The 27347-nt window shown below is 43.6% G+C and overlaps 1 protein-coding gene across 2 annotated transcripts in view; it reads right to left on the reverse strand.

The window, feature by feature from the left end:
• Window positions 1–26787, reverse strand: part of AFF3 (AF4/FMR2 family member 3) — a 498351-nt gene extending 471564 nt beyond the window's left edge. For both annotated transcript variants that reach the window (XM_036302283.1, XM_036302282.1), the window contains exons 1-2: window positions 26707–26787; window positions 26461–26569 (exon numbers count right to left, since the gene is read on the reverse strand). In XM_036302283.1, the coding sequence (XP_036158176.1) occupies window positions 26461–26513 (53 nt within the window). In that variant the 5' untranslated portion in view covers window positions 26514–26569; window positions 26707–26787. The remainder of the gene's footprint in view (window positions 1–26460; window positions 26570–26706) is intronic.
• Between the last annotated feature and the right edge of the window lie 560 nt (window positions 26788–27347).

Here is a 27347-nt window from a genome sequence, read left to right on the forward strand (position 1 = left end):
GTATATTTAGAGCTGCAAGAGACTTCACGATCGTTAGTTCAATCCTTCATTAGTCTGAGAATTCCCTCTACAAAAGCATGTAAATATGACTTGGTCTTGACCCAGAAGCACAAAGCACTATCTCAGAGGGCCCTGTTTCTGGCCCCGGCATCAAGTCTGGCTTTTAATCAGTGGCACAAAATGATGACAGAGAACAGGCTCATTCAGCTGAAGGCTATGCTTAAGTGAGTGAACTTGCAAACATCTCCCAATGAAGGAATTAAAAAACCAAATTCAAAATAATATGCCAAATGGAATTCAGCTTGATATTCAGAAGAGCATCCTTAATCTACAAAAGAGTGCCAAATAAAAACTAGCAAACTAGCAGAATTCAAAGTTCCTCAACTGAGCTGTAAACTCCTAAGGGCAGACACTGTGTGAACATACTTCTCATTCTTGCCTGTTGCCCCTTCTTTTACAACGGTGCGCAATCAGTACGCGTTGAGTTCAACTGGAATGCACAGACCCTGCTGAACAGCTCTCAGGAACGGGGAGAGCCTCCGAAACACGTTTACAAAATGAACTGTACCTTCCTCTAGCCCTGCAACAGAACTCGGAGTTCCCCAGCTTCATAAACACTTGCAGATACAATCTAAAGTTTTCCTGGTGGTCCAGTTCCGGAACCAGCGTTTGCTCCTTGATTTGAGGCTCATTGTTCTCTGGGCCCAAGCTGATCCCTGATGGCTGTCTATGCTGTGATGAGTGCTGGGTGAATGGGGTGCTACCAGACTCACTGCAAGAAAAGGTTAGGAGGTCAGCTGGTGGTCCGTGAGCTCCTGGCCATGAAGACAGAACATCAGCCTTATTTCCCCTGGTTCTTGACTAACCATGCCCTTCCCTGTTACTCTTGTCGCTATCACTTAAGTAGGGTATCACACCCGCTGTCATCTATCTAGACTCAGACGCAACAAACTGACCAAGAATGAGAGCCACGATCTGCAGAAACAGTTTAAGAGAGCAGCAACAGCCTCCAAGAGAGAGAGACAGAGAGAACACCGTCTTGGCTTGAAAACCAGAATGCCACAGCGACTGGCACTATGGCCAGGGTCCTACTTGAGCTTAAACCCAAATGCGTCGTGGTTGCCTCACCTGCCTGCTGCTGATGACTAGAGAGAATGTCGGTAACATGCTATTAGTTATTAGCAGCTCTTAACCATTATTGCCATGTGTATAGTATTACATGCTGTTTATTGCAATTTTCTTTGGCTCTGTCAAAGATTATATTACTTCTAATTAACACATTAATATAGTTCACCTTGAAGGTTTTTCTTTTTCACTTTAGATTTCTATCTGGGGCCTCGGCTGAAACTAAACACCAAATCCCTGTGCAGATGTGTTGCCCCTCCTATAAACTGTTTTCCGGGAGCCTGAGGACACGAGGCAGAAGCAAAGCCTACCATCACAGCTGCATAACGAAAGAGAAGGTAAAGTCTGTACATCAGGAGAAAAACAAGAGGTAAGACTCAGAAAAAAAAAAAGAAAAAAAAGCACAGTCAGCACCAAGCACTAACCAGTTTGCCTCAGATGTTCTCTAGAAGGAAATAACTTGTATTGTTTGGGCCAAATGACAAATTATAGGTAAAGATTAAGAATTGTTGCATTTTGGAGGCTTCTGGGGCCAATTTCTACTTCAGAGCAGGAGGGCATGTCCTCTTCTGAAGACAAAGGGAAGAAGAGCCCTCTGCCAATCAGAATAAGGCTGTGCCCTGACTGCCTCAATCACTGGCCACATCGGGGCATGTGCTTAACGAACCCCTCACTGTCCTACCTGCCCCGTCTGTCAAGTGGAACCATTGGATTGGCTGCCATGTAGGGCATCCTGCAGCCCGAGTCACCCGGCTCAGCCGCTAGTAGGACGTTTCAGCTCTTGCATGCACGTGTATTTTTACATTTTTTAAAGAAAGAAATTCCTACTGACATTTCTTCCCCTTGACTTAGTAATTTTTAATATCTAGTTCCTTGAAAAGCGTTTAAAGAGGGCTTTGCCAAAGTATATGAGCATATGTGTTTTCTTAACTTTAATTTTTCAAGATAAATTTTTCTCATCAAAAATTCATATCCTTCCTAGGTAAACATAACGTCAGGAAAAATCGGGACATATTGAAATATGAACTAATGAATGAAGAAATGAGCAAAGTAACAAACTTGAGAATAGACTGTGCACTGTCCTATATGCCTAAGTTATCTAATTTTAGCAAGAACTGTGACTAACCAGTGACAGCCCCACAATGGTTTCTGGATGCTAAATATAGACCGGGTCCAAATTCCCAAAATCTCACCCTGGCTTTATCACACATCCTTGGCAAAAGAATGTTACTCTGATAAAGCTCTCCGGTCTGGCCATGCTTACTTAAATGCCCCCAACTTGTACCGTCTTAAATGTAACTGCCAGGGGAGGGAGGGATCACTTTAGTCCTCCAGCCAGTCTGTACTAAAGAGTCCCTGATCCCACCACTGCCACACAAAGTGCACCAGTTGTGTCCAAGCTGTTGTGTGAATAATCTGGATATTGCAGAACGGAGGAAAAACACCGAGGACCACATTATAGCTATAAAAATGACATGTGAAGCTATCTGGTCATGATTTTATCATTGAGTCATGACCTTCAGGATAACACAAGCAACAATTAATACTTGAAAACCCCTTGGCATATAGTGTGGCATGCATTCTTATAAAGTGGATCTTGCAATAATATATTTGAATCCCTAAGCCCTTATAGACAATATTGGTCTCCTTAATTTTATTTTAAACACCAAACAGCACTTTTCTTTTAGCAATTACGAGAAAGTCTATCAATGAGCTCTTTTGTAATTAAGGCACATCTAAGCCGCCTGACTCCACCACGCCATAAGAGAGCATCCTATAGGCTCTGAGTTCTTACTGGCTTACTTTCCAATCAGTCACCTGTCTTCATGCTCTGGGTGTAACTCCAAGCCTCCTGCTTGTTCAATACAGTCAAGGAGAGACTCAGCAGTGTCTTCATGATAAAATCACTTCGCCTGGCACAACGGCTTTGCCAAGCATCCCTGTCAGTGCCCATTCTCCTCTGCAGCTGGAAACACTAACACAGAAATCAGTTCTACCCTCTCCGAGCGCAACCTCAGCTTCTGCTCATAACAGAAGCGGCTGCTGCCAGAGCCGCTTCCTCCCTCACACAAGTGGGGTCACCGACGCCTTCGGGAGTCTGAGGAAAGCTGTAGGCTCTCTTCTCAGAAAAGGCCAACAAAAATAATAAAAGGAAGGGAGTGGGGGAGAAGGAGGAGGGAGGGAGGGAAGGAGAGAGGAAGGAAGGACAGATGCTGGTCTGTGTGGCTCAGTTGGTTGAGTGTCCTCTGTACACCGAAAGATCTCCAGTTTGATTCCCTGTCAGGGCACATGCCCAGGTTGCAGGTTCGATCCCCGGATGGGGTGCGTTCCAGAGGCAAGTCATCAATGTTTCTTCTCTCTCTCTCCTTCTCACTCCCTCTCTAAAATCAATAAAATATTTATTTTTAAAAAAACAAAGAAATGCACATATGATGTGATGGGTTTTCCTGACCTCCAGGTTAAGAATCTCAGCTTTACAAGGCTGAGAGAGGAAGAATGGGGTTGATAAGATGGGGTGAGGCTACAGAAAGAGGGAGAGGGACACACAGAGAACCAAAACAAGTGACAGGACACTAGAGAAAGTGTTTCGAGGAGAAGTGGCTTCCTCCCCTTCTCTCGAGCCTGGGAACCAGGAGTCTGGGTTCTGGTCCAGGTTCTAACTTCTATCTTGAGCAAGTTCTTAGAAAACATTCCTCAATGAATACAATGAAGGGCATTAGCTAGATAACTTTAAAGCACTTTACACATGCGTGAATTCACTTAATCTGACACCTATCCTTTTCCAGGGTTCACAGTTGACAAAATAATTATGCAGTAAGACGGAGCAATAGAGGGGGATTAGAACTCAGAACACCTGGTTCAGAGCCCATGCTCTTAATCACTACTGTGTGATTCCTGCCTTCTACTGAGTCACACCAGGAGAACGATTACAGTACAAAAAAAAAACCCAGTAAAATGAACATAACTATAAAATATACATAAAGTGGAGATATTTAACAAAAAATGAAATGCTGTTTTGTGTCTTACATAACTGATTAAAATACGCTAATTTATCATGAAGGTATTGTCCAATTTCATAATCTTAATATTTAAAATATCATACAGATAACTCACTTTCTAGAGAAAATCAAGTTATCGTCAACAAAGAATAATTTACAAATGTGGATGTTTTCACTGGTTCTCACTGTGCACTTCTTAGACATGGTTATTAGCATACTGTATATCAGCTACTTTATTACCAGGAAATACAATAACTGAGTATACAAAATGATCAGTGTCTGTCTTAAAGCAATCTGGGGAAAGCAATGAAGGTACTAACCATGACACTAATGATTAACTACAAAAGAACACAAGTACAATAAGTCAAGTACAATAAATTTGGGATTGCAGAATTACTTGTGATGCAACCTAACACTTTCTTAATATCTTCCCACACATAAAAAAAAAAAAAAAAAGTCAAAGTGACGAGCAGGAGGTCTTTAGCTCTTTTTTAACACAAGTATATGAATTCCCCCCTACAGCCTCCTGCAATTATCCAAGAGAGTCATCTGATATAAAACATCTTTCTCCTTGCCTTGACTAGGCCAATTCCAAGCTCCACGCCCTGGCCAATCACTCCCCTATCCCAAAGTTCCCAGGCCACCTAAATCCTACTACCCTTTATTGCAACATGCAAGCCCTCCATCAGGCCCTTTCACTCAGTTCCCTATACCCTGAACTCCAAAACCACTCCTAGCCTGTTTCCATTCCCAAATCCATTAAGCACACTGGCGATGTCAGAATCACCCAGGACTGTGGGTCTTCTGTACCTCAATAGAATCCCAGAGACTCTGGATTCCCCGGTGATTCTGGGAAACAACTAGATTTGAGGACCACTAGACTAACTTTTAGTTGTAGATATTGGTTTTCTCTACTGTAAAATGAGGGACCTGGGCTGGAGAGATGATCTCCTAGGTTCTCCTCCAAACAGAGCGAAGAGTCCAGCTTCAAGAGCTGTTTTACGGATACTGTTGAGGATGGGCTACTTAGCAAATCTTGTGCAGATGCTGGGTTAGCTCTTGCTCCAAAAGAACCTTCTACACAGGTTTCAAGATATCAGCACTTGACTTACTATAGATAGAAAACTGCAGAAATCACTCTTTCAAATACCAGGGTACCAAGAAAATACAAGTTCTGACTTTCTATTTATTTGTTAAGGAAATCCCAGAAAGCGCTACCTATAACATAGCTGGTATGTGAGAATTATGAAGCATGTCGCTGAACTGTCATAAGAATTCACACACCTAATAGAAAGTAATAGTGAGAAAAACAAGACAGTGGTTCTTCTTGTTATAATGTCAATGGGATAATCCAGGTAACAATTCAAGTCCAGGAAATATATTAATGGGCCATTCTATTAAAAGGGGACTTTTCTAGCTGGCCTTTGAGTCAGACCTCCCACAGAGGAAGCAGTTGTGTGATGTATGGCCAGGGCAGAAGGGATTGGGGGTTATTTTGTTCACTATATTGGTGCTTTTCTTTACTTTGATTTTGAATGCAGTGAAGCAAGGTTGCAGATCTTCCAACTGGCTACAAGCCCCATCATATCCACTTGTGTTACTCCTTCTTGGCCCAGAATGTATTTGAATTGTGACCACTGGGCTAAATAATTATGTTAACATGATTATATAATTATAAACAATTATATCTTACCATCATGTAATATGAGTATATTCACATTCCATACTTTATTTGCTTCTTATAATCCTGTTTACTAATTAGGAAGCTAGTCTATATATATAAAAGCCTAAGCGACCATTACGACCGGTCGACTGAACGACCAGTCGCTCTGACGTGCTGACCACCAGGGGGCAGTCGCTAAACGCAGGAGCTGCCCCCTGGTGGTCAGTGCACTCCCACAGCCAACCTCCCACAGTCCCTCACCCTGGCCAGCCGCCCCGATGGCTCTTATCAGGACTGGGTGAGACAGCCCATATCGGCCCCAATCGCTGGCCAGGCCGAGGGACCCCACCTGTGCATGAATTTGTACACCAGGCCTCTAGTAAAAAATAAAATTAAATTAAATAAATAAATAAACCCTGAGTAACTTGCACAGTCCAAGACCTAAAATCTGAATGTCACATAATAAATAACATTATGTGGGAATTTTGAAATTTGATTATCACTTAAAGGTCAGTCATTCAGAATATGTGAAATGAAGCTTCTGTATTTCCATGGGGAAGTCCTGGGGAAGTCACGTGCCTCTGTTTTTCTCTCCAGCGTTCCTGAGCTTCCAATAGCAAAGGAAAAAATTTAGAAAAAGTCAGTTTTCAAAAGAAGTCATTCAACAAAGTACTAGCAAAATGAATCTAGCAGTGTACTAATGGATTATACACCATGACTAGGTGAAGATATTCAAGGAATGCAAGGTTGGTTCAACATACAAAAATCAATCAATGTAATAAGCCATATCAATAGAATAAAGGACAAAATCCATATGACCATCTTAATAGATGCAGAAAAAGCCTTTGACAAAATCAAAAACTCTTTTCATGATAAAAACAAAACGAAAACTCAACAAACTAGAAATAGAAAGGAACTTCATCAACCTGATAATACCTAGGAAAACCCACAGATATCATTATTAAAGTACACGACTGAAAGCTATCCTCCAAGACCACGAACTAGCAAAGGATATCCATCCACCCTTACCTCTGCTATTCAACATTATTCTGGGGGTTCTAACAGGCCAATTGGGCAAGGAAAAGAAAAGATATCCAGATTTGGAAAGGAGAAAGCAAAACTATCTCTATGCACAGATGACATGACTTTGTATATATAAAATCTTAGGCAACGCACACACACACTCTCTCACAACTATTCAGACTAACAAGTACACTCAGCAAGGTTGCAGAGTGCAAGATCAATATACAAAATAAAATGTAAAAAATATCAATGATCATGCTTCCATCACTCAATAATTACTAGCAACTAAAAATATTGCTCTTTTAATGTCATTAATCTCAACCTGACTAAAGAGAATATAAAATTCAGAATTTCCTTTAGCATTTTTAAAACTATGACATTTGGTTAAGAAAAATGTTTCCTGGAATATACACAATTCTAGAAAATGTGGAGGAAAAGATACTTTTGTTAATATAGCCCAGAGGTTAAGTGATGAGAATTAGAAAAGTGTTTGAAGCCACAAAAGATCTTCTGTTAGACCCACTAAAGAACACTATCTTCTCAAGTTTTCATTTTCCTCTAAGGGTTTTTTCTTCAGAGTGATTGCAACTTTATAGCAGTTGCAATCAGTTCAAAACATTGCACGGTGATGCTCATACAAATTAATGACTACATTTTCACTTACTTAGTTCACATTTTACTTTGGTCCAGTCTCCTAGAGATTTGAAACAACATTAAGCACTTCACAGTATTGTTGTGGACTGTTTCCTTTATCAATTTCTTTAGAATTAACAAAAAAGTGGTATTTGATTCCAACAATATTGGTCGTGCTTCTTTATAGGTAAGACAAACCAAACATTCACAAAAGTGAATATTGTTCTATGTTTCAGAAAATACTTTTCTGAAGACCTGAATACAGACCCTGCTACTCTAAAATCCATAAGCATAAAGCAGGCTAAGGGTAAACCTAATCGCTGAGATCCTGCTAAGTCCCAGGGAACTCCTTCCGCACTCTCTATCTCAGGACCTCAAACTAAACTAACATATTCATTCATTCACATCAATGGTCAGTTATCATTCCCTATGTACCTACAGGTTCCCACATCTTCTTTTGTTGTTTAAATTCTTTCAAAAACTGAAACTGGGCTAAAGTTATAAGTAAAGGATTGGTTAAAGAAAACTTTAATAGAAGCTATTTTTCTGTAAAGCAGATAATTTGCTGCATGATTCCCTTCCAATATATGTATAGATTTTGCTCTTTATTCATAATTTGATTCTAATTAGTCAGTGACAAGCAAAGTCAAGTTATTAATTTAAGAATCAGGATGTAATAATTGTTTAGAGATGAAATATTAAATAAACACATACTTTTAAAAACTATTTCCCTAATGTTGTAAGCTTATACCATGGAAACTTTTCATCATTCCCCATTTTTGCAATGAAAATTCAAAACAGATGATAAATTCAGTAGAAAGAAAGCCACTGGCCAATGGCAGAACTATTCTATAATATAAAAGGGCATCCTACCAGACAGTTCTACAGGCTATTCGTAAATCTTGCTATTTTTCTTTAGTTTAAAAATACTGATTAGCTGCACAGTACACAGTACACCATTATCTCTCACTGCCCTCCGTTTGGGAGGATATGCATCCTGCTGGCCACCAGTGGCTTGCAGTACTGTTTTGTGAAAGGAGGCTACTTCCCTACCTTACCCTGGTCATGCTTGGCCCTGTGACTTATGAGGCCAATGAAATGGGAGCCATAAGACATCTGGCTCCTTTTTCCCCTCCACCAACAGGATGGCATATTCCACAAAGGCGCACTCTGTCAGCCTGGGCCCTCGAACAAAAAAGACATCGGAGCACAGCTGACTTCAACTACCGTGTAACAAGGGCAAGAACCACACTTTGAAACGGTAAGCCTCTGAGATCTGGGGGTTACTACACAGCAGCGCCTGAGCAAAGCCGACTCACACAAACTGCAATCCTAGCATTAACCCCCTGTGGCTTGAATGTATCTGACAGATGTCATAAATAACCGTCCGGGGATGCTGACCTCACAATTCAGTATGAAACACGTATGTAATGACTCATCTCCAGGTGTGCCAGAATCAAGTGATTGGATGTAAAGATATCCTGTGTCCTGCATCAGCAACTAACACAGTGATAAGAGAAGGGAATCAAAACAACAGAAAGCACCCAAATCTGAAGTCTACGGAAAGAATGAATCCGTGACTTAGGTTCACTGTACCAGGACCACAGTGGGCTGTCACCCAACTGGAAAATCTGAGTTCATTCTTAAGTGCAGGAACGGAGGAGTTAGCATATGAACATGGATCAAAGCGTAGATACGAGGTCAAGGCACAGCCATTCATCTGAGATAGTAGAGACCTCAGTTGGTTATTGCCAGAAAAGAGTTACTAGAATGTTGTCATTTGAGCTATTAAAAGTCATTGCTCTTAAGTTCACCTAAACTGAAAAATTTAATAATATAATGCTGCTCTGGCCAGTGTTTCTCAGTGGGTAGAGTGTTGGCCACACACTTAAGTGTCTTGGGTTCGATCCCCAGTCGAGGGCACAGTACCTGGGTTGTCTCTCTCACAATGACATTTCTCTTTCTTTGTTTCTCTCGTTCTCTCTCTCTTCCTCCCTCCCTCCCTTTCGCTCTCTCTTGAAAAGCAATGAACAAAAAAATATCCTCAGGTGAGGATTCACAAAAATAAAATATATATAATGGCTTCACCAATTTGCAAGTACTATTTTCATTAAAATACATGTAATAATTTTAATAGTTCTTAGCACCTGCAATGCATAGGGCTCATTATATCAGTACTGAGGAGGTTTGTGAAGTCATTAAGAATGAATCCTTGTGCACAACAGAAGAAAGTATTAGACTATCCTCCATACCCATCTGCCATAGTCATTAAATAAACGCAAGGCCAGACCTCAAAAAAAAAAAAAAAAAGGTATCAGTTTTTAAAAAAGATACAAACTGGAAAAGTGACTCACATTTACCTCTGAATATGCCTTAAGCAACATAATGGACATAACCACTGAATATAATTACATGAAGGAAGCCATGCAAAGGGAAAAAAGAATTAATAATAAAGTGCCATATACTGAGGCCCTACTATGGGCCAAGCTATTTGTGTATATTATCTCATCTAGTCTTCATAGCAAATCAGTGCCATAGGCATTACACCTCCATTTTACACCTGAGGAAACTGTGGCTCAGAGAGTTGTTAAGTTACCTGTTTAAGGTAACACCTAGTAAGTCTCAGTCAGAATTTAAACCCACTGTATGCTGTCCCCCAGCCCCTTTCCCTTCCCATTATCCAATGGTGTCTTTTTAAGCTACCTTAAAATTTCTTATTCTCAAGAATTTTTAAAGACGACATTTAAAGTTATTCTTGTCACAGGTTTCAATATGTCACAATTCCTTAAGCCAATAATCTGTTAAATTTACTTCACCCAAATATCTCATGACATAAATTAAGCCCATTTACTCTTTCCATGTCATCAAAGAAACACTTTTTAAAAAAATATATTTTTATTGATTTCAGAGACAAAGGGAGAGAGAGATAGAAATAGCATTGATGAGAAAGAATCATTGACCGGCTGCCTCCTGCACACCCCCCGCTGGGGATCAAGCCCACAACCTGGGCATGTGCCCTGACTGGGAATCAAACCATGAACTCCTGGTTCATAAATCGATGCTCAATCAGTGACCCACGCCAGGTGGGCAAAGAAACATTTTTTACAGAATCAGTCATAGAGCTAGAAGAAACAGTTGGTTTTTATGTAGAAAACAAAAACAAAAACAAAAACCGCAAAATAATCTACATGAAAAAGAATCACAATGTCAGATTAGTCTCAGAGGTAAAATTAGTTGTCCTAGCTTTATTGCTGTACCATTATTATTGTTATTAATAAAGTTATACTTAGGTGTTACGGTAGATCTGACCAGCTGTAATAAACAGTTGTTACCATTTTCTTCACAAGTAATACTTGCCAAATTAGTGTTTTCATGAGTATGCAAATAATTAAGAGGAGATATATACATTTTATACATTTTAAATACTGACAAAAAGCAGTACCTAAATTATAATGAATTACAGACAATCCTTGCACAGTAAAGCCTGTTTAATACAAATTCCATTAGTCCAAAGTACAGAATAATTTTAACACTCTATATTTATTCATTTTAAGTTAAAAAGCCCAAAGTAGTTCAGCCAGTGTGGTTCAGTAGTTGAGTGTTGACCCACAACTACTCAGGAACCAAGAGGTCACTGGTTCAATTCTCAGTCAGGGCACTTGCCCAGGATGCCTGCTCCATCCCCAGTAGGGGGCGTGCAGGAGGCAACCAATAGATGATGTCTTTCTCTCAGCCATGTTTCTAACTCTCTATCCCTCCCCCTTCCTCTCTCTCTAAAAATCAATAAAATATATTTTAAAAGCCCAACGTAAATCTCAAGATGTCAAGATATTTTTCCATACATACCTCACTGTACCTGTTGTAGACCATACACACACACACACACACACACACACACACACACACACTCTTCTGTCAGGGAGACAGACTTCCCACCACATGTAAGGACTCCAGAGCCGGACTGCCTGGGCACAAACTAGCTGTGGGTCTTTGGGCAAGTTACTTGGCACCTTTGTTTCCTTCTCTAAAAACTGTGGACTAACAGGACCTACCTCACAGGCTATGCAGATAAAATGAGACATGGTACTGGGAAAGGGCTCACTACACTTCCTCACATAGAAGAAACCTACTGCCTGCACAACCCATTCGATGGATCCAGCCCACAACCCAGGCATGTGGCCTGACCAGGACTGGAACCTGCCACCTCTGAGTGCATGGGTCAAGGCTCAACCAACTCAGTCACATGAGCCAGGGCTGTAGATCACTTTAATACCAGGCACCGTGCTCAGGATGGTCATGGTAGTAGCTCCCAGGGACAGTGTGAGTCTGGGGACTGGTTTACTGCCAGATGGGCTAAGTGCCCATCTAAGGAGTTACTGCCGTTAAATGACAGGGCACGTGTCAGTCTTGTGTGTCTGAAAACGATTTTTAAAAAGTCCATTTAAATAGCCCACAGTTAGAAAAGTCCACTGACTTTTCCTGGCTCTGTAGCCTCATCCAGTTACTTCTGAATCAAAACTACTTTATAAAGACGCTAATTAAATTATGGATGGTATGACATAAATTTATGCTAAAGTGATTTACACAGATTTTTCCATTCATTAGTCACTGATTCAGAAATAGCTATGAAACACTAATCATCGACATTTCAGAGGCTAATATTTGAGGCTATCCTCTTCTCTGTGGTTCCATTCTCTGAAACTTCTATTCCTCACAGATTTTTTAAAATATATTTTTATTGAATTTTAGAGAAAGAAGAAGGGAGAGGGGACAAGGAACATTGATGTGAAACATGGATCAGCTGCCTCCTGCATGCCCCCTCTGGGGTATTGAGCCTGCAACCTGGCCATGTGCCCTGACCGGGAATCAAACCAGCAACCTTTCCATGCATGAGAGGATGCCCAACCAACGAAGCCACACGGGCCAGGGTTCTCACAGACGATTTTTAAAAGTGTCCACTACCCAACATATCTACATACAACCACCCACATGCTCTAATTCTGCACCTGGCCCACCCACTTCCTTCTCTGAGACCTTCCTCCATCAGTCTGCCCACCTTTTCCCTCAAGAGTGAGAACATTCGGTCTCCACTCCCCCACTTCCCATTAATTCTTTCACCCCCACTGCCGACACTGCTGACTCCACAGGCCACCTCGACCATTCCATGTCAGGTGACAGCTCTAAAGCTGCTGACCATGGACTCCACTCTCTCATGGTCTCCACCTCCCTGACGATTTCTTTTCAAACTCCCTTCCCCTCACTGCCCTCCCAGTGTCCTTAGCCTCCTTCTCGTTCTCGCCTCACTCTTCCTGGATAATTGTGTCCAATTTCACGGCTGTCACCAGCAGCTGTATGATGATAACTCCCAAATCTTTATTTCTGTCCTAACCTCCTTCCTAAATGCCATTTTCATGCAGCAAACTTTCTGCAGGCAATTTCACCTGGATGGCCCACAGGCACTTCAAAGGTAACATATTCAAATCCAAACACTTTACCTTTCCCCACTCAGCTTGCTCCTCCTTCTCCTCCTCCTCCTCCTCCTCCTATACTCCCTACCTCATCCTACAAGCTGAATAGTCTAAAAGCATCTTTGCCCCATTATCACCTCTCATTTCCCCCACCCTGTCAATCAGCAAGTTCTGCAAATGTCATCCCCTAAACACTTCTCTAACCCTTCCCCTCCTCTCCATCCTCACTGGCCCGGGCTAAGCACCATCAATCCCTGACTGACCTTCTGATCCCCCAGTCACCAGATTCATTCATATAAAACACCTTCCAGAAATAATAAAACGCAAATGCGACCACTGTGTTCATCTGCTCAGAGCCCTCAATAGCAGGCCATCACCTACTAGGAAATGTGCAAGCTCCTTGGAATGCCATGCAGGGCTCTCTAACCCCTGGCCTCCATCTCCCTAACTCATTTTCTGTCCCTTCCTACGGCTAATGCTCCAGACCTGCACTTACCCGTGTCACTGCTATTGTTCACAACACACTTGTTTTTTCACCAGTTTGCCTTTGCTGACATTATTTCACCTACCACACCCCTCCTGCTCTCTGCCTTACTCTAATCCATCCTTTAAAACTCAAAATAGAAGTTACTTCCTCCAAGAACTCTTCCCTAAAACTCCATACTGGGTAGAGTACCCTTTTATGTACTCATTAGGACTCCCTATTACAGTATGTAAAAACTCTACAGAGAGTATCTGAAATAATCTGTTACAGGCTAAAGTATAAATACATCAAGAACTAGCAAGGTGGTCTATTCACTTCTGTCTGGCTCAATTAATAGTTGTTCATCTCATCCGACTGGCATGGCTCAGTGGTTGAGCATTGACCGATGAACCAGGAGGTCACAATTTGATTCCCAGTCAGGGCACATGCAGGAGACAGCCAATCAATGATTCTCTCTCATCATTGATGTTTCTATCCCTCTCTCCCTCTCCCTTCCTCTCTCTGAAATCAATGAAAACTTATTTTTTTTAAAAAAAATAGTTGTTCATCTCAGCTTAGAAACCTATAAATCTAGAGGAAGGAAATTACAAAGAGCAGCTTAAAGCATCAGTACTATTTTACATTATTAGACATAATATTTTAGGATTTTAAGTACTGCTTTTGTCCTGCTGAAGGGTAAGAGTAAGGAAAAGAATAGAATTTAATTTATGTAACTTATTATCTACCTAAATATTAGAACCTAAAGTATTATACTTTCTTTTTTTAGACTAAATATTTAATTTTCATACTCAGAACTTATTAACTTAGCCTTGAAGTTTCATTCAAGTTGAAGGAAGGGGAAAGGAAGGGTGGCTAGGTAGTAGGTAAAATTCACTGGCTTCCCCATAGAAGACTTTTCTCAGGTATTCTGCACATCCTAAAAGATTAAACTCTATGTTATTAAAAGACAAACACTCTAAAGCAGTGGTTCTCAACCTCCTGGCCCTTTAAATACAGTTCCTCACGTTGTGACCCAACCATAAAATTATTTTCGTTGCTACTTCATAACTGTAATGTTGCTACTGTTATGAATCGTAATGTAAATATCTGATATGCAGGATGGTATTAGGTGACCCCTGTGAAAGGGTCGTTCGACCCCCACAGGGGTCGCGACCCACAGGTTGAGAGCCAATGCTCTAAAGGACAGCCCTAAGAGGTGTAGTTCTCAGAAGAGGCCATGCCATGTTCTTGGGAAGGACCTATCTTCAATGAAAGAAACAAGTAGGAGAGTCCATGTGGCACCAGCTGAGCAGCCAAAAGACTCAGCAGGCTCTACACACACCTGGCCGAGCTCCAAGCACCCACAGCAGATGATCAGTGGTGCTCAGGCACAGCATGGACTTCACCTATGTCACCCTAATGGTTAGGGTCTAACCCAGGGATGGGCAAACTTTTTGACTCGAGGGCCACAATGGGTTCTTAAACTGGACCAGAGGGCCGGAACAAAAGCATGGATGGAGTGTTTGTGTGAACTAATATAAATTCAAAGTAAACATCATCACATAAAAGGGTACGGTCTTTTTTTTTTTAGTTTTATTCATTTCAAACGGGCAGGATCTGGCCCGCGGGCCATAGCTTGCCCACGGCTGGGCTAACCTGAGCCCTGACGACACAGGCCAGGCTAAAGCCGTCCTCCTAGACCAGTGGTCAGCAAACTCATTAGTCAACAGAGCCAAATATCAACAGTACAACGATGGAAATTTCTTTTGAAAGCCAACTTTTTTAAACTGAAACTATACAGGTAGGTGCATTGTTATTAACCTGCCTATACAGTTTAAGTGCCGTTGATATTTGGCGCCTCCCCCGCGCTGCCTATCCCGCGGCCCGCCTGTGCCGCGTCTCCCGTCGCCCGACCGACACCCCCCACTTCTCCTAACGCCACTTCTTCAAAATAGACTCGCCCAGGCCAAAAACCGACTTCTGCGCATGGGCCACGAAGTTTCAATCGCACTGTACGTGAGCACCCGCACGGGGTATTTTGTGGAAGAGCCACACTCAAGGGGCCAAAGAGCCGCATGTGGCTCACGAGCCGAGGTTTGCCAACCACTGTCCTAGACAGTTACCCAGCTAGAGTTCAACTGGTATACCACCGTAAAGTAGTAAATCATTTGATTTTGCATCAAATAGAGAAGGCTATTTCATATGGCGGCTCACTGGAGTTGTGTGGTCTTCCCATTTCTGCTGATGCTGTGGTCTATGACAGACAGCTCATATATTTTGCTCAGAGGGTCTCTAGAGCTATACCTGCCAACAGGTGAATCCACCATGGCTTCAACTATGTCAGTAAAGTGCAGAGTCCATGGTCAGTAAAGACGCCTGCCTCTCAGCCTGAGGTACAGTCCTCAGCTCCACCTCAGCAGCTCTGAGGAAGGAACCAACGGGCTCCCTGCCACGGAATACAGTTGGCATGAAAGGGAGCAGGGAGCAGGCAGGGCCATGCTGGCTGCTGTCTTCTCAGTCAAGGCCGAAATCCTGAGCAATGTAACCCAAGTGCAGCATTTACCTGACCATCATCAGTTGTTGTTGTTTCATAAGGAACAAAAAGGGATTTATTTTCCTTAGGACCCACCTGAGCAAACTGCTGCCCTGAGAGAGTCCTCTCCCCCCCAAGAGTTGTCCAAATCACCTGGCTACTCATCTTTGTACCATATACTGATATCCAATAAAATGTTTTCTCCAATGTGAGGAAAATGCATGAATTTGATGACATTAGTACAAACCAAAGGAACAGCAGCACATTATTTTCTTCACTGTGAGCCCAACCTTTCTCCTTACTTGAGGGGAATAGTCTCCCTCTCTCCTCCCAATCTGAAGAAAAGTTACATTGGTGGAACATAACGTTGCATATCCTAAGAAATGGCTAAATACAATTAGATAACATATTGGATTATGATGTATAAGGCAATATTATGGCCACTGGAAGCACAAATGAGAAGTACTGCCCCAAACAATGGGCTGAAAACTACTGCAGGTACTTCCTCTGTGGGTCACCTGTGCCCCACGGCTGCAAGCTTTAAATCGGTCACCAGTGTTCCTGAAAAGTCAGCTGCCTTCAAACCTGAAAGAGCCACAATTGTTTAAACCAAGTCTGGCTTTCTCTTATTAGCAACAGTCTTCTCTGCCCATCTCAGAGCATGGAAGTGTGTGTATGATGTGACGTGTGTGTGTGTGCACACCCATGCACACATACAAACCCTCATTAAGAAGATAAAGTAAATAAACTTCCTGCCAATCTCACAGCACATTCAAAGTCAATTGTGCTATATTTGCTCACATAATCAGTCCTGTCTGCACATATTTTTCTAATGGAATAAGATTGAAAATTAAACGCGAAACTGCAGCTCAGTCTGACCATCTGATGGACTTAAGGCACTGTGGTAGGGCTGAGGAGAGCGTGCCTGGCAGGCTGGGGATGGAAGGTCCCATCTGAGGTGCCTGACCCTTGCCATTGGTCCCACTTGGAGCTGAGTTGTGATTTTCCCTAGGACAGGGGGAAAGTTGCAATTTGCTGCTATGGCCACAGGGTAGTGCAGTAATTCTGCAAGTAGCTGCCCCCACACATACACCAATGTCAGGTCCCCCACAGCCCCCTCCTGCCCCACCCTCCAGTCCCTCCCAAAGAGAGAATGGCTGGGAGAGAACGCAGACATTTGGCCTGAGTCCTGGGCACCTACAGGAGCTATGGTGAGACTCCTGACAAATCGAGAAGTGTCTGTAAGGCTATCCATTACTCAGCATTCCCTCCTGACGCAGAAGGAAGCAGCCTTTGAAGGACTGACAAGAACTGCCAAGCTGTAAAAGTGATTGGCCTATTTATCACAAACTTGGTTCATTTAGGTTTTTATTTCCTGCAATATCCCCACTAGGATACAATTAACCACCCCCTCACTCATCAGAAATATCAGAAAGACGCCCAAAAATAAATGCTGCATCTAAATGTAACCTCCTGGCATTATGGAATGATAATGTTATTATACAAAGCCGCCCCACAATAAAGAGGAAAAAATAAAGTATTTTGAAAGATCTTCTTTGCAAAGGCATTTATATCCCTTTAGTTCTTGCTACTCAAAGTTAGGTCTGTGGACCAGCGGTATTACCTGGGAGCTGATCAGAAATGCAGAATCAGAGCCAGTATGTTACCGAGATCCCTACGCTACCTGGATGCACAGTCATGTTTGGGAGACACTGGCCTAGTGAGTATACTGACCTACCTACTCAAACCAATTTTCTAAACCCTGGGTCTCTTCTTCCTCAGAATATACTTTATAGAAAAACAAATATATTTTGAAATTTGAAAACAAAAACAGGTTCTTACCCAGAACTGATGATGATCCACTAGAGCAGTGGTTCTCAACCTTCCTAATGCCGTGACCCTTTAATACAGCTCCTCATGTTGTGGTGAACCCCAACCATAAAATTATTTTCGTTGCTAATTCATAACTGTAATTTTGCTACTGTTATGATTCATAATGTAAATATCTGATATGCAGGGTGTATTTTCATTGTTACAAATTGAACATAATTAAAGCATAGTGATTAATCACAAAAACAATATGTGATTATATATGCGTTTTCCGATGGTCTTAGGCGACCCCTGTGAAAGGCTCGTTCGACCCCCACAGGGGTCGCGACCCACAGGTTGAGAACTGCTGTTCTAGAGTAAAGCCCTTTTCTAGCTAAACCATCAGGTAACTAATTAACATTTCAATGAACACTGACAGAAAATCTGTTCTGTCACTTCATAACTCAGGTAAACAGCACAGGTGTGACAAGAAAAACTTAAGTAAGACAGACTCGCATTATAGCACTCTAGAGGATTTTTGAAAACCAATTTCCTGTCCATAAAAAGGAAAACAATTTTTCAGCATCAAGGTAAGCGCACAACTCTAAACTGAGTTGCTATGTTAGTGTGGTTGCCAAATTACAGACATTGTGTTTACCTCAGCCAACAGTGAACCTGCTGGGCAGAAATTCCGTGAAGAAGTTTGAGTACCCTCTGCCTTTCTCCACACGTACGTGGAGAAATTACAAAGGGGAAAAGACACAAGTGCACACAATGAATGACTTCTGCACTCTCTGATTCTGCAACCCTATGATTGGAACGGCTGTAGAATTTTGAAAGTGGGAGGACTCTCAGAGATAACCCATTACTGCTGGTCCACTTACCCAGGAATCTCTTTCCAAAAGTTCCTGGCAGGGGGTCCACAGTCTCCTAGAGACAGCCAACTGTTACCTCTAAAACCGAGGTGTCACCTCCCTTTTAGGTACTGTCACACCCACTGATCTTCCTTGTGCCCTTGAGCAACCCAACTCCTTCAATCAGTCTGAGGCCCCCCCCAGGTGTTAAGTTTCCATAGGCTCACCCCATTTAGTATCTTGGATGGTGTGGTATCCTCCTATCCTGGTAGAACTGTATTCTGTTTCTATTGAAACTGAATTATGATTAGCCTGACATAATTTAATGAGACCCACAGTGCCAGATGAAGTCATTTGATGTAATGGGTAGTAATTCAATACATTCTCAGTGAAACATCAAAGATTATGTAATGGTTAATATATCTACATATGTTAGTAGTACAACCATAAGCAAGGGAGTATTTGTCTGCTAGACTATGACATACAATGAAGGAAAACCACCAATCTCTCCTTAAAAACATTCCCGGGTCCCACTGCCAGGGAGAGAAAGAACTCCACCGGATGGTGACCGGACCCAATGTGGCCTTTCTGTATCTTCCTTTGTTTATGATAAAGAGGTGTTTTTTTTAGTGAAGCAAAGGGCATAACAGAACTACATTTGGCCTTCACGAAGCAACTGACGCTTTTATTACTTAACATCACAACCCTATGAGGTAGGCCAGCATAAGTGCTGTCATTTTAAAAGTGATTAAACCACGACTGAGAATAGGAAATGAGAAAAATCGTGAGCTGCCCAGGGCCAAAAAGAAAGCAAGACTGGAGCCAGTTGAATTCAGAAACCTCAATTAAATTCCCAAACAAAAGGGAACAGGCAACACTGAATATAAGTTGTATAGATTTCACTTTGAAATAAAACAAGGAAACATTATGTTAGCCTTAAGTGATATTAAAATTGCCTTTTATGGCTTTGATTTTGCCATTTAGGCTTTATTCACAAATAAAGAGAATTTAAACAGGCAAATTTTAGATTACAAACTCCACTTACACACAAAAAAAATTTTGCATTCTATTTTAAGAGATTAATTTTTTTTCCTAATTTGACTGTTACTATAATCAAGATTATGCCAAAGGGCCTTTGGTTCAAGTTGCTAAACCTAAAGTGTCATTGATTCGACCATCTCTAGTTCAGAGGGACATTCTCCCAAAATAGAGTCCTAGCATTTTATAACCCTCCCACATTTTCACAAGAGATCTGGAACACAGGAAGGAGTCATTTCCCCACGCAAGACTCATCCTTAGCGTCATCAAAAGGCATTTGGTTAAAACCCATCTGTATATCCAACACAGTCTCCCTGTTATCCTGGCAGCCCTGCGTGCCACCCCCCCACCCCCCCCCCACACACACACACACACACACACACACACACACACACGAACCTGGCTTGTTCCAAAACACACCACCTTTGGCGCTGGGTGGATACAGCACTCGGCTCCTTGACCCCCTCACTTCACTGCTTCCCATCCACATATCCCTGCTTCCTCCATGCTGGCCACCTGCCCCTTCAAGGCTGCAGCCCACAGGCCCGAAGCCTGGAAGCCACTCTTCTTGGATATACATAGGGATGGCAAAAGTAGGTTTACAGTTGTGAGTCCATGAAACACAGCGTTTACTCTTGTATTATGTATTTCCCAAATGAACAACTTCTGCCCACTTCCTGTATTCAGGCCACACATACTGAGATCCTTTTCTGCGGCCTGGGCCTCTGGGGGGGAGGGGGGGGGAATTCCTCAGCCAATTAGAGTACCGCAGCCAATCACACCACCTCTTCTAGCCAATGAGAGTGCCGCCCACTGCAGGGGTCTAGATCAGTGATTTTTCACTTGTATGCCATAAGAGTGTTTAAAACACGCAATACCTGACTATTTAGTCAGGGGCACTGACCTCTTTCCCCTTAGATCAGCGGTTCTCAACCTGTGGGTCGCGACCCCTTTGGCGGTCGAACGCCCCTTTCACAGGGGTCGCCTAAGACCATCCTGCATATCAGATATTTACATGGCGATTCATAACAGTAGCAACATGACAGTTATGAGGTAACAACGAAAATAATTTTATGGTTGGGTCACAACATGAGGAACTGTATTTAAAGGGCCAGAAGGTTGAGAACCACTGCCTTAGATGGTCAAATAAAAGAATGACAACACCCAACACAATACAGCCGTCTGAGGTGAATGAATCAAAATTATACCTATTTTTTGTCAGATCAGCAAAAAGTATGTATTTTGGTGTGCCGCGGAATTTTAATATTTTGTGTGCTATGAGTTGAAAAAGGTTGAAAATCACTGCTCTAGACCACTCGCTGTAGAACTAAGGCCGGACTCAGCTCACCCAGGAGAAGGGGATGGTCCCACCACCAGGCGGACACCGCCACTTCTGCTCCTTGTGGCCTGGTGAGCTGCTTTGACCTCTAAGGGCTGACAAAAGGAATGGGGCAGGCCTCGAAATATTTGTTTCTCTGGGGCTGGAGGAGTTGAGGCACCTGAGGGTCAAGAGCAGGGTCTGGGGCAGTTTTCTGACACTAGGAAGCGCCAGGGAAGCCTGGCTAAGGAAGCCAGGAAGAAGCCAGGGCCTGGGCACATCCGTCAGCTGCCAGTTGACTTGAGAGGACCAAGTGTGTCAGTACGCACCACGGGGAGGCATCATTTGAAGACTAAGTTGTTAGTGCTCTGCTATGCCCCCGCTCCCTGCAGGAGCACAGTGCATTCCCACCCTGCTTCTGGTAGTAACTTCACCTCCACCTTCACTCGGCCCTTATTCCTCGTCATGGTCTTCCCTCCGAAGGACCTTCCTCCCTTTAATTTTCTCCTCCTGAACTTCTACACCTCCATGGTATGCCAAATGCCAGTCAAATCCATGTCAAATGCCAGTTAACCATGAAGGTCTCACTCTCTCAAGGGGATGTGGCCTCATGTCCTTGAAACGGGCAAAGTCAGCTTTTGCAGATATTTATATGTATGGCTACTCTCCTACAGGCTCCCAGAAAACCTTTCTTTTGCAGCCCCTACAGCAGCGGTTCTCAACCTGTGAGTCAAGACCCCTTTGGCGGTCGAACAACCCTTTCACAGGGGTCGCCTAAGACCATCCTGCATATCAGATATTTACAGTACAATTCATAACAGTAGCAACATTACAGTTATGAAGTAGCAACGGAAATGTTATGGTTGGGTCACAACATGAGGAACTATATTTAAAGAGCCAGAAGGCTGAGAACCACTGCCCTACTGTGAGGTTTCTTTTCTTTTGTTTGAAATCCATGAATGGGAAATTTTTAAAAAAGAAAAAGAATAGAATAGAAATTTTCAGTGCATCATACATAGTACCAATAAGTGTAACCGTGACACTTTATTTCAGTTATGTGCTTGTATGTTCCCGAATATAGTGGGTTGCAATGTTAAATTAAATGTACTTGTTACTGTGAGTGATGGTCTGAAACATTTGCAAGCCATTGCTCTACAGTACCTATCCTATGCCTAATACTTCATGAATGCTTATTAAATTGAACAAATTTATGAGTATAAAATATCCATTCATTACTTCAAAGATTCAAATTTGAAAGAATATAAAATATAATGCCTATCTGAACAAAAGTAAATAGATTCCGGCCTATGTGAAGCTACTGGGGATGGTAGTGTAGTACAGAGGAATCTGAATATTTACTATTAAACTCCGACAGACTTTCTCCCCAATAACTAAACTGTGTTTATATTTAAGGAAGATTAAATCGAATTTTGACCAAGCTCACTTTGGAAAACTTTTCTCATTCACTGAAAGTAACTCATGATGACAAAGTTCTGCATCTTTAAAATACTTGGTATAGGTAATTCCACCATGATTCATGAAAGGATCTTTCAGATACATCATGACAGCCTTTGTTCAAGCTCTTTCTTTGCCCAAGATGCCTCTATGTCCTGTCAATACCCCCACCCCCACCGTCTGTAAAAATTCCATTCATCTTCCAAGGCTTAGTTCAAAGGCCACCTTTTCCATGGAAGCCTTTTTTTTTTTTTTAACTCAATTTTTCCTCTTTCCCTCCTCCACCACCCACCCCAGTCCCAAGTGTGGTCTTTCTGTCTTCTGAATAAAAAATGTTCAGAACTTCCCTTTTCACCCTTCTCATTCCCCTATTAGACGATAACATATCAACCCACGGTTTATTCATCTTTGTATCCCCTACAGCAATCAGCACAAGGTCTTGTACTTAAAGAGATGATCAATAAATATTTGTTAAATGAGTAAAAGCAACCGTTAGCCTGTTATAAGGATGGACGTTATTTTAAAGGCCCTGAGGAATGGCTTACATGCCCAGCTGATGAGAAGCTGGTGAAGAGCAGGGAGAAGGAAGGGAGGGAGGGAGGTGTGGGAGGCTGGGACCCTGCTCCTGTGGATATCTGCCCCTGCGAGCAACTGAATGACTGAACCCCAGACTCTTCAGGGGATGCACCTCCACAGCAGATGTGGAGCTGGTGAGAGTGAGTGTCTTCAACCTGTTCCACATTGTCCACTCTTGCTTCAAATCAGAAGTGGAAATTTCTTCTCAACTTTAAGGTATGGCTGAAATGAAACGTTGAAATGGCTATCTGGAGGTCAAAAGACCTCTCTTGAAACATAAGGATAGGTGTTCGTGGGGGGTGGGGGGGGAGGTAAGGAGCCAGAGGAGATGGTTCATGAATTATCAACTAATTGTCTATATTGATCATATTCTATGCACAGAGCTTTTCTCTTCATAACGTCTATACAGACATCTTGGGACACTTTCTGTGACCACTAGACTAAGCTATTGAAGGTTCAAAACTACAGACCTAACTAACAAACTGCAATTTGTTTTATTGGAAAATGATGCCCACCAATTAGAAAAAAAAAATTATTAAGGATTAAAATACAAGTCTCTTTTCCACTAACCTGTACCGCTCCAAAGAAAAGTGTTTTTCTAAGATGAACTAAAGGAAGAAGTTTCTAATGCTCTTTATTTTAAATTTATATATTTACGTTATATACATTCATATTAAATTTATATATATATTTAAAATATACGTAATAAGTTAATTCAGATACAATAAGCATAATTTCCTAAATCTTGGTATTTCGTTTTCAAATTTTTAGTTTTAGATCAATATCATTTAGGGCTCTGACCTTCTCTTTCTTTCATATTTTAACAAAAACCTTAATTTCAAGTCCATCAAAATTTTGTTTTGTAATTAATTTAATTAATTTTTTAGCCTCATAAACTGGGAGACATCAGCCGTATGATAGAAACTGCACTGGATTTTAAATTAGAAAACTGAGCTTTGAAATTAATGCCTCATCTGACTATAGGTCCTCTAGTTGTAGATATGTGATGTTGGGCAAATTACCTGATCTTCCCCACCCTCATTTTCCCAAACTATAAAATGGGAATAATAATAGTACTTGCTTCCTAAGGTTGTTTGTTGTGAGGATTAAATGACATAAAAACATGTAATGTATTTAGAACAGAGTTAAAACATGGAATATACTTAGAACAGTATTTGATAAGTGGTAAGTGTTCACTAAATGTCCATTTGTTTTACAGTCTCAGTAAGTCACTTAACAGTTCAGACCTCCATTTCTTTGCCTATAAAATGGGACTACTACAGGCTGTCATCTCTAGGATTGTTATGATTCAAATAAGCAAACGATGCATATGAAAATGTCTGACATGCAGAAAACACACAAATGTTAGTTATTTTGGATATCTATATATAACCTTAAAAGTAAGTCATAAACTTAAAAACTTATAAGCTTAAAAGTAAACCATAAAATTTAGTTAGAAAATACCATCCAAAAATGTATCCATGACTCAGAAAACGTCTCTGTTAAAATGCATTCAAGGAGTTTATCTTTATCAGAAACATATAAGCTTTTGTAAAATGTAATTTCTACATCTGCAAACTAGAAAGACTCCCAGTCACGCACTTTCATAAGTGTACAGTCTGTACACTTCCATAAGCCAAAGAGAAATTAATGCATTGGTTAAATCTGGTTGAATGTATAGCGACTTGAAAAAATGATTTTTTTTCCACTTTTAAAAATAGTGAGTATACTGTAGCTAATGTAAATTTCAAGTCAACTCAACAGATATTTATTGTGTGAGTGTGCTCCAGGGAGCTCACGGGGCACTAAGGCCGCAAAGGGAAGTAGGCTGAGGCCCTGTGCTGGAAAAGCCCACAAAATATTACTTGTAAAAATCATGAGGGGGCTTCGATTGGAACCAGCAAGCAGACAAGCTGCATTAAAAATATGCCAAAACAATGTCTCTCCCTACGACTGGAAAACTCCAAAAGTCACTTTTAAAGCACAGTTTCTTTCTAGAAACCTATTGAATTTGTGCCAGAAACCAGCATTCCTAAATGTAAACCTGTAAAATAATAGGTATCTGTAAATGAAAGGCTGAAATAACCCTGGAGCAACAACACAGTAATTAGCAACTTTTATAGGGTAATAACATGTTTCATATTCATTTTACACTGGCTCTTTGAAGTTCCCAATATCCCACAGTGTAATATATAAAAGTTTTATTACATTAGGGTCCATCCTCATGTATTTTATAAGAAACTGTTCCACAACACGCTAGCTTTGTGTCAAGTGCGTGACACCTGGCTTCAGAAAGATAAAAGTCACTAGAAACCTAAATCACTGGAAACATCCATCCATCCATATATCATCTCGACGATCTACAAATCATAAAGCAGTTGAGCTTTAAAACTGTACATTGCATATTCATGTGCACACCACTTGGAGTTGTAGACACGTGTGAACTCTTTACGGAATTAAACAAACAAAAAAAAACACAAAAAAACAACTCAGCTCTACAATAAGCAGGGCAGAATAGGGTGCAGTTAATATGCTTGTTTCAGCAGATGTTCATTCCCGTAAATATTAAACAGAACACAAGTTCCTCCAGGAATAATATGCATGCAGTAATTTTACCACCTGAATAGGGCTGGTTGGAAACATTTTAGGCGATTGGGGTTGGGGGGAGCGCGGAGAGGGAGGGGGGTTACCGGTAAGAAGGATGTTGAAACAGCCAATGAGGTTTTTAAAACACCAGCAACCGGAATTAAACTGCTTCTAGCGGCGATTTACCCACAGCAGCTCCCCAACCTGAGAGCCGAGCACCGCACCCGGAGGCTCCCAGGCCGCCCGCGCCTGGCGCGAGAGCTGCACGCGGCGCGGGTGGGTGGAGGGGGGCAGAGGACCGCTGTGCGAGGTGTGCAAAGAGGGCCCCCGGGAATGGTGAACCTCGAGGAAATGGGTCCCCTGGGCCGAGGCCTCTGGAATTCCCGCACGGAGACACACTCGCCCTGCCCTGCGCGCACTGCCATCGCGGGTGGGAGTGGGTGGGAGGGGCAGAGAGGACGGAGCCGCCGGGACCGGCGCCGGCGCCGCGCGCCCTGGCGGGAGCATCCTCCACCGGCGCTTCCCGCAGCCCAACTCCAGGGGGTCGCGGTGTGCACCCGAGAGGGGCGAGGGGACTCGGGGGAGAGAGGGAGGGAGAGAGCGGGGCTCGGGGGTCGCAGGGTGGATCCGGCACTAGTGACACGTTCTAGAAAGCGGTTCTGTCTTTTCTCTCCATGGCTGCGCTCTGCCCCTAGCTCCCCAGATCCCCAGCCCCGGGGCTGGGGCGGGCGGCACCGGGCGAGGAGACTGGAAAGGGGGCAAGGAGACGGGCAAGCGGCCGCGCGTCCGCCCGGGGAGGCGGGAGGGAGCGGGCGCCGGACCACCCCACCCCCACGCGCAGCCCCCGGCCCAGGTGAGGTCGGGCCGCGGCCCCCGTCGCTCCCGCCGCCCCGGCCGCCCGCCGGCGTGGGACTCACCACAGCGACTCGAGGTCCCATTCCTGGAGCAGGGCTAAGTCGAAGCTGTCCATGGTGGGAGGTGTCGGTGTCAGCGCCGCCGCCGCCGCCGAGGCTCCGGCCGCCCGCGCTGCAACGAAAAGCGGCGCTCAAGGTGCATCCCAGCTGCGCCCGGGCCGCCGCCGCCCCCCGCACCCCCCACCCCGGTCGGGCTCCCCGCGCCCCCGCCCCTGACGCGGGGCCGGCGGCGGCAGCGGCCACACTCACCCGCTCCCGGCTCGCGGCCGGCTCACTCGGGAGAGCGGCGAGCTCGCCCCGCCGCCGCCGCGCCCCTCCTCCTCCCCGCCCCGCGCCCGGCCCGCTGCCCCCGCCGCTCCGCGCCGCCGCCTCTTTCTCCTCTGGGAGGCGCGTGTGCGCGAGCGAGGCCGAGGCGCGCACCCGGAGCCCCGAGCCGCGCCCGCGCGCGCCCCTGCGCTCCCCGCGCCGCCCCTCGGGGTCCCGCGGCGCCCGCAGGCCGCGCCGCCCCCCGCGCCCCCGCGCCGCCGCCCCGCGGCCGCTCCGGGGCGCCTGGGGCAGGGAGCGGGCGGGGGATGCTGAGAGGCCGCCGGTGCACCCCCGCCGCCCGGCCGGCCGGCCCGCTCTTTAGGGCCCAGGATCACGGTGACCCCGCCGGGCGCCCTGGCGGCGGGGACTGCAGACCTGGAGTCGCGGCCGGGAAATTCCCGACGCCCCAGGCCCGTGAGAGTTAACTGTGCCGCCTCCAGCAGCGCCGTAAACAAACCGTTTAAAATATCTGGAGTCAGTAAGTTAAAGGAAATAAAGGGGACCGGGAGGCTAGTTCTCCTGTCCGGACCTGCAGCTCGGCCTGCAGTGGGGCCCCACCATCCTTCAGCTGGCCAGTCCCTGGA

The sequence above is a fragment of the Myotis myotis genome, unplaced genomic scaffold (genome assembly GCF_014108235.1).
Source record: "Myotis myotis isolate mMyoMyo1 unplaced genomic scaffold, mMyoMyo1.p scaffold_m19_p_30, whole genome shotgun sequence".
NCBI lineage: Eukaryota > Metazoa > Chordata > Mammalia > Chiroptera > Vespertilionidae > Myotis > Myotis myotis.